The sequence below is a fragment of the Echinops telfairi genome, unplaced genomic scaffold, assembly GCF_000313985.2.
Source record: "Echinops telfairi isolate 266 unplaced genomic scaffold, ASM31398v2 ScPeMD7_7416;HRSCAF=8454, whole genome shotgun sequence".
In the NCBI taxonomy this organism is placed as follows: domain Eukaryota; kingdom Metazoa; phylum Chordata; class Mammalia; order Afrosoricida; family Tenrecidae; genus Echinops; species Echinops telfairi.
The window spans coordinates 2,623,291-2,631,891 of record NW_022111316.1 but is presented as its reverse complement, the minus strand read 5'-3'; the positions used below and the strand labels follow the sequence as shown (position 1 = coordinate 2,631,891).

The following is an 8,601-nucleotide window of genomic DNA, read 5'->3' as shown; positions in this document are numbered from 1 at the left end:
TAGGTGGGACGGGGTTATAGGTCCATTATTGTGATCAGTTCCCCCTTTCTCCCACTACCTTTCCACTACCCTCATGGTATTGCTACTCTCATCATTGTTTCTGAGGGGTTTAACTGTCCTGGATTCCCTGTGTCAAGAGCTCTTATCTGTACCAGTGCACATGCTCTAGGATTTGTAAGGTAGAACTGGGGTCATGATAGTGGGGAGGGGAAGCATTAAAGTAGCAAAATTACAGTTACGAAGTAGCAATGAAAATAATTTTATGGTTGGGGAGTCACCACAACATGAGGAACTGTATTAAAGGGTCTTGGCATTAAGAAAGTTGAGAATTACTCTACTAGAGGGAGATGGATTAAATATGGTCCATTCCGACAATGATTTTTTTATTTCTGTAACAGTTTTATTGACATATACTTGTCATACATATGATTCAGCAGTTCCATCACATTAAGAAGACTTGTACAATCATCACCACAATCAATTTTAGAACATTTTATCATTTCTTTTACTCCTTGTTATTAGCTCTCCATTTCTCCCCAGTGTCCTTTCCCATATCCCCCTGAAACCATTAATCCGTTACTGTCTCTATATATTTATCTATCCTGGATTACATATACAGAAAAACATCAAAAAATCAAAACAAAGCAAAACTAACAATAATGAAAAACGAAAACAGAGGGAAAACCCCAGTTAAAAAAAAGAAAGAAGAAAATATTAAGACCTAGGACAAATCTAAAGTGAGTCTAAAGGAAGAACAAATGATGACGGGTGGCATTTTAATCTGTGGCGACAATAACGCATTTCCAATGCATGACAGCCAGGCTATTTGCATTCCTGGTCTGTGGTCAGAGGGGATTCACCTGGCTTAATCCACAGGTATTTCCCCTTCACTTTTGTGAAAACTGAAATCACTTTAAAATGGATTTTGACAATGATTTATCTTCTGTCCTATAAGAGGAATGTCTTTGTATTTCCACAAAGCTTCCTGCTTTACCAAAGGCTTTTGTCTACAACGTTTCGTCTTGGTCTTGATCCTCACTCTGTCTCTACGTGGTCTATAGAGTGGTTAGAATTTCCTTTACTTTTTAATAGGGGGAAACAGAAGTTTAGAGATGGTGGTGACTAGCTCAGAGCTACATGATTAAAGAATTAGTAAGTGGCAAATCAAGGGTACGTGACCCACAGGTTGAGAACCGCTGCCCTATGAAGAATAAGGACCTAGAATCTTTGAGTGTGATGGTTCTTCCTGTCAACCTAGGGAATTTCCAATGGAAGAAAAAGACTCATCGGTGTAAAGAATTTCCAGGGCACAAAAGAAAGGCTTTAGCTTCGGTTTTCTGAGAACCCGCGATAAGCTGGATGCTTAGAAAACCATATAACACTATATAGAAAGATATACCAAAAAAATGTAAAAAGTGCCTGCTGTCTCATTTTTCTAATCTTAATATCTCTTCCAAATCACACAAGAAAGAAGCTATTCTCCACCATGGGCCAGAGCAACCACACCAATGTCAAGGAGTTTGTCTTCCTGGAGCTCAGTCCCTTTCAGGAACTGGAGTATTTCTTCTTTACGGTCTTTCTTCTTGTGTATACAACAACCATGTTGGGCAACGTCCTCATTGTGGTCACCGTCACCTCTGAGTCCTGCCTCCACACACCCATGTACTTTCTCCTAAGGAACAAATCGCTTCTAGACATTGTTTATTCCTCCATCACTGTGCCCAAGTTCCTGGCGAATCTTTTATCCAAGAGGAAGACCATCTCCTACAATGGCTGCATGGCACAGATCTTTTTCTTTCATTTTGTGGGTGGGGCAGATGTCTTTTCCCTCTCTGTGATGGCCTATGACAGATACCTGGCAATTTCCAAACCCCTCCACTATGTCTCCATTATGAGGAGAGAGGTCTGGGTCGCCTTGGTGGTGGCTTCCTGGCTGGGAGGTGTTCTGCATTCAACTGTCCAGATAATTCTGTTACTTCCACTCCCCTTCTGTGGCCCCAATGTTCTAGATGCCTTCTACTGTGATGTGCCCCAGGTGCTGAAACTGGCTTGCACTGACACCTTTGTTGTGGAGCTTCTCATGATCTCTAACAATGGGCTACTGACCCTGCTGTGGTTCCTCTTGCTCCTGGGGTCCTACACCGCCATTCTGGTGATGCTGAGATCACATTCCGGTGAGGGAAGGAGCAAGGCCCTCTCCACCTGCACCTCTCACATCCTGGTGGTGACTCTCCATTTCGTGCCGTGTATTTACATCTACTGTCGGCCCTACATTACGCTGCCCATGGACACGGCCATCTCCATCAATAACACAGTCATCACCCCTATGCTGAACCCCATGATCTACACACTGAGGAACCAAGAGATGAAGTCAGCCATGAGGAGAATACAAAGGCGGCTTCAGTCTTCTGAGAGCAATAAAGTAGGAAAGGGAGTCAGATGAAGACTGGAAGTGTGAATTTTCTCAAATATATAGATAAAGGTAAGCGACAGATGGTTTTTTTCACCTCAGTCACTTAGGGACAGTCGAGTTGACCAGACTCATGAGAACCCCATGTGCCGTGGAAGTAATGAGCCTTCTTCCTTTTTGGTTTTCTAACTCTCGATCCTTGCACATTTAATTACAATCTTTTACTTTGTCTTCTAAGTTTTCTGTTCAGCTCTTTGATATCCTCATATGTTCCATGTTCCTTAGTTACTGTCCGATTAAGAGCAAAGTTCAGCGTGTCTTCTGACCTCCACACTGATCTTTTCTTTCTTTCCTAACTGTGTAATGACCTTTTTCTTTCTTCATGTATGATGTTCTCCCCACAGCTCTTCAGATCTGCTGAAGTTAACATTCACGGCATCAAATCTGTTCTGGACATGTTCTCAAAATCCAGGTGTGATTTTAGCTAGGTTGTCTTTTGGCTCTTGGGGACTTGTTTTCATTTTCTTCAACTTCAGACTAAACTTACATGTGAGCAATTGATGGTCTGTTCCCAAGTCAGCCCCTGACTGGTTTTTGCTTCTGGTTGTGAGCTCCTCCATTGTCTGTCCCTACAGATGTAGTCAACTTGACATCTGTGTATTTCATCTGGAGAAGTCCATGTGTATAGTCACCATTTGTAGCATTGAAAAAGAGTATTTGTGAGGAATAAGTTGTTGATCTTGCAAAATTCTATCATGGGATCTCCTCCTTCATTTCTATCACCAAGGCCTTATTTTCCAATTTCTGTTCTCTCCTTTTTGTTTCCAATTTTTTTCATTACAATCATCAATAATTTTAAATGCATTATGATTGCATGTTTGATCAATTTCTGACTGAAGACATTGGTAGAATTCTTCAATTTCTTCATCACTAGCTTTTGTGAATGGTGCATAAATTTTAATAATAATTATACTGATTGAATTTGGATAGATACAATCCAATCACAGCCACAGGCAGCATTGTACTTCAAGATAGATCTAGAAATGTCCTTTTTGGCTAAGAATGGAATGTCATTCCCCTTGATTGTGTCATTTCCAGCATCATAAGCCGTATGATTTCTAACTCCAAATAGCTAGTTCCAGTCCATTTCAGCACATTCATAACTAGAAGTCGAATTTTATGCATTCCATTTAATTTTCTTACACCTTCCAATTTTCTTAGATTCATACTTTGTACATTCTAAGTTCCTATTATTAATTGATGTTTGTGACTATTTCTTCTCCTTTTCAGCTGTGTCACATCAGCCAGTGAAGGTCCTAAAGGCTTTAGTCCCTCAGCATTGGCATGATTACAGTAGATTCTACTTTGAGAAGGCAATTTCTCCTCAGTCGTATGTTGAGTCTCTTCTGACATGAGGGAGTTCGTCTTCTGACACAATCTCTGACAGTGCTCTGCTTCTTTTCATGAGGTTTTTAGTATCAGACAATGTTTTTATTCTGTCCATAAGGTTCTCTGTGGCTAGTTCTTTGGAAGTGGACATCTTCATCCTTCTTTGTGGTCTGTTCTTAGGCTGGCAGCTCCCCTGAATCCTTTTCAGTAATTTGTAGCACCAGTGACTTCATTTTCAGCATCACAGCAATGCACGGGCTACCAAAAAATGACAGACAAATGATGTAGACAAACTATACACAGATCTATAAGGGGAGATATAAGGTACTTCACAATAGTGAGGTATGTACCCGTGGGAATAAACAACCATGTGAAATGAAAAGGGCAGTGCTACCCAATGACAAAGTTCAGAAGGGTTAGCAAAGGAGGAGGAAATAAAATAGGAAGCACAGGAATGCATAGACGACTTATCTTATTTTGTTATGTTATAAATATATCATTTTGGACTGCAATCAGTGAGCTGAAACAAAATGTGTACGAATTGATGAATGTAAAGGGTGTGATCTGCTCTGTAAACTTCACTGATTCACAATAAGAGTTAAAATTAACATTGTTTTTACAAGAAACTGGTACGATGACAGTTACATAGACCAATGGAACAGAATTTGGACCTCAGATGTAAATCCATCCACCTAAGGTCATCTGATCTTGGGCAAAGGGCTTAAATGCATTAAATGGAGAAGAGATCTTCTATTTCTAAAAAACATGGATATTAATGTGAAGAAAACTGAAACAGGACCCTTATCTCATATATAAAGACAGCTCAGGGTGATTCAAAGACAGAAATGTAAAATCTTGAAATATAAAGATCATCAATTTTAAAATAAAGACTAACAGGAACCATACTTACATAATCTTGTTGAGCAAAAAATACAAGAAACAGAATTATATGAAGAACACTGCTTAAGTAGAGAGCAAATATTTTTAGAATGATGAGGGCGATGAATGTACAAATGTGCTTTACACAATTGATGTATGTATGGATTGTGATAAGAATTGTATGACAAAATAACAATTTATAAACTATCAAGGGCTCATGCGGGAGGGGGGAGCAGGGAGGGAGGGGAATAATGAGGACCTAATGTCGGGGGTTTAAGTGGAGAGAAAATGTTTTGAGAATGATGTACAAATGCGCTTTACACAATTGATGTGTGTATGGATTGTGATAAGAGTTGTATGAGCCCCTAATAAAACGATTAAAACATAAAAGAACACCACACTATAGCTTTCGTCACAAACCTTAGTCCACAGAGTGAAATACAGTTGTTAAAAGAGATCTGAAAAAAAAAAAAAAAAGAGATCTGGTGCCACAATGCAATCAAAAACAACATTTTTAAACCTCATTGCCATCAAGTTAATGCTGACTCATAATGACCCCTGTGGGTTTCTGAGACTACAACTGTTTACAGGAGTAGAAAGCCCAATATTTCTCCCAAGGACCTGCTAGTGGTTTTAAGCATCTGATCATGTGGATCACAGCCCAAACTGTCACCACTACCCCACCAGGGTTCCTTTTTTCCTGTAATTTTTTTACTTTATTTACTCTCATCTTTTACCTCTTCCCTAGTTTCGCTTATCACACTTTGTCTTTCTACCACTCTAACTGCCCTGAGGGGAACGACATTATAAAGTCCTGGGTAATATGTCATCTTATTTTTTGACTGCTGCTTCCATAAACGTGGATTACAGCAAAATGAAATCCTTGAAAACTTTCATCTTTTCTCCATTTATCATGAGGTTTTTTATTAGTGTATGAGTGAGGCTTGAGGGTTTTTTTTAAATATGCAAACCATACTAAAGGTGGCAATTTTTAAAATTTTCATCAGTAAATGCTTCAAGCCATCCTAAATTTCAGGGAAAAAAAGCAATTGTGCCAACTGCATGTTTTAAAAACAAACAAACGTACTGCCATGCAGTCTTTTCCTACTGGTGGCAAGCCCTCCTCACTCTCAGCAAGCAAGTTGTGTCCTCTGCATATTGAAGGTTGCTAATAAGCCTTCATCTAATTTGGTGTCAAGTTCTTCTTTATATAGTTAAGTTTATTGAATTATATGCTCAGCATACAGATTAAAGAAGTATGGTGAGAGGCTATGATGCTGACCCACATCTGATTTTAAACCATTCAACATTCCCTTGTTCTCTTCACACATCTGAAATACCTCTTGCTCCATGTATGAATTCTACGTGAGCTGAAGGAAGTGTTGTAAAATTCCATTCTTCTCAAGATCACCAGCCATTCTTTGCATAATCAATAAACCCAAATAAACCTTTTTCTGGTATTCTCCTATTAGAGTCAAGATCCATGTGACGTCAGTAGTGTTATCCTTATTCCACATGCACTCCTGAATCCAGCTTGAATTTCTGGCAGTTTTCTGTCAATGTACTGCTACAATCATCTTTGGATGATCTTCAGCAAAATATTACATGAATATGATATTAATGAGGAGACTGCAAAAACGGCTTCAGTCATCTGAAAGCAATAAACTAGGGTGAGGGAGTCATATTGTATCTGCCCATACACATGCAGTTTTCTTCTTTCTGGATCCTGCCCCAACCTGTTTCCCCCTCTTTACTTGTTTTACCTTTTCTTTTTTTTCTCCCTTGTTTTGTATCCATTCCTTCTCTGCTTTCCTTTTCCTCTACTGCTCTTCTTTTCTTTTTCCTTTAATTTTCTTATTTTTATTTCTTTTTAGATCTTGTTATTTTTTTTACTTTATTTACTCTCATCTTTTACCTCTTCCCTAGTTTCGCTTATCACACTTTGTCTTTCTACCACTCTAATTGCCCTGAGGGGAACGACATTATAAAGTCCTGGGTAGAGTGGGTGAAAAATGGGGAACAATAGATGTCAGGACTGCTGGTCAAATCAAGATTGATAGAACCGCTGAGACTTTGACCCTTAGGCACCCTTTGAAACTAAGACAACTCACTCCATGGCTTAATTTTTAGCCAAACAACAGACAACGTTGTAAAGGGAACAAGGGCACTAGTGAGGTGTGAACACCTTAGAATACTTGATTAAAGATGACCAGATTGACACAAGGACCAAATTCAGAAATAAGGAGATATAGACATGAAGGAACAAGGAGGAGGTGGGAAGAGTGGTGTTACCTGGAGGAGAATGGAATCAATGAGATGAAACAAATGTTCAAAAATTACTTAATGTAAAACTGATAACCTGTCCTATAACTTTTGCCCAATTCACAATAAAATTCTCTGTATTTAAAAAATAAAAGTCTACTGCTATTTATGAAGTACAGAAGACATGTTTGTTTCTTACAGGAACTTTAAAGCACATAGTGGTTTAAAGAATAAACATAGTGAAGCACCACTGATTGGCAACTAATAATGACTTTAAACATTTTTTAATTAAAAAATAAGCAATTCATTGAGTGTTTCTCTATTTGGATGTATGAACAATAATGATGAATCTATCATTATTCCTTTGCCATTTGTCTTGAAATCTCACAATCACTCAGTGGGGGTAGTTAAAGCACATGTTGCCTCTAATTTATCTATTAATTAAATGAAGCACAAGAGAAATGAAGTTATCTATTCAATCTCACATAAGATGCTGATAGAACACAGCCTAGAAAAATTACTGTGTGCTCAAGCTGAGGAATGACACTTCTTAGGTCAAAGATCATTTCTACCATAACTGTCTGTGAGACCTAGACACGTTATTTATGCTTTTTGTACCTCAGTTCTCCTTATGTGGAAGCAAAGATAATAATACAAGTCATATGGATTTTGGTAATGATAAATGAGTTAATGTATGGAAAAATTATCACTGCACTGTTTTCTCAAAGAGCACACACAAATCAGAAATGCCTAGAATATATCAGCCAGTAGAGGATAATATATTTGGTATGCAGAATCAGTTTTACAACATTTTCCAATGTAGGTTCAACAGCATAAAATGTTTCATAAGACACAACAAGGAAGAAAAGCATTGAGGGTGTCCATGTTTGAAAAACACTGTGAGCATCTCTCATCTTAGAAAACCTTGACTGCATATTCACCTGTTACCTACAACGACCACCTTGTTTTGCATGGTTTAAGTCCATATTGCTCACACTTATTTAATCATAGAATGTTCATGTCTCCAAACGATGACTCAACCAGAATAATGTCCCACAGATAATACTGATCATGTAAAAGAATACTGCACCTCCCCCAGAAGAATTTACTTCAGAGGACAGCACTAAAGTTTCAGCTCAGTGAGAGGGATATGTCTGATCAGAGCACACGGGAGCAAATGAAGGGGGAGGAAGAGAGAGTGGAGCACATCCTGGCCCACCAAGCCTTGAGGACGATATCCCTGCTCAGAGCAGCCAATGCACAGAGAGGACCAAATGGCTGGCCCCACTACAAGATTTGACATTCCTCACTGACCCATATCCCAGTGTAGGAATTGCACCTGATCTGACCCCACCTCATCAAGGCAAAACACTAAGGGCATGCAACTGAACAGCAAGGGAACAGAGCAACGAAGTCCCCAGGGAATACCAAAAATAGCCTTTGGGGCCAGGGTGTGGCACCCCATCAGACTTGACTATAAAACACTCCTAAAGGTAAACAAACAGACCTTGAACTATGTAGGGTTTTCTTTTTAAGTCATTGGCCTTATGTTGTTGTTGTTTTCTTTTCTTTTGTTGCTTTGTTTTGCTATGTCTTGTTTTCTGTGCATATTATTGTCTCTGCAGGTCTATTTAGATAAGATAGGCAGGATAAACAATCTG

The 8,601-nt window shown here is 38.9% G+C and overlaps 1 protein-coding gene across 1 annotated transcript; it reads left to right on the top strand.

Annotated features, from left to right (window-relative positions):
• The first annotated feature begins 1,474 nt into the window (after nt 1-1,474).
• Nucleotides 1,475-2,443, top strand: LOC101637905 (olfactory receptor 4D6-like). Its single transcript, XM_004715013.2, has one exon. The coding sequence runs from the start codon at nt 1,487-1,489 to the stop codon at nt 2,441-2,443; it is 957 nt and encodes a 318-aa protein (XP_004715070.1). The 5' UTR covers nt 1,475-1,486.
• Nucleotides 2,444-8,601: the final 6,158 nt, after the last annotated feature.

Bases quoted from the DNA above. Each gene is read 5' to 3' on its own strand.
- LOC101637905 (XM_004715013.2), top strand. From the start codon at position 1,487: ATGGGCCAGAGCAACCACACCAATGTCAAGGAGTTTGTCTTCCTGGAG.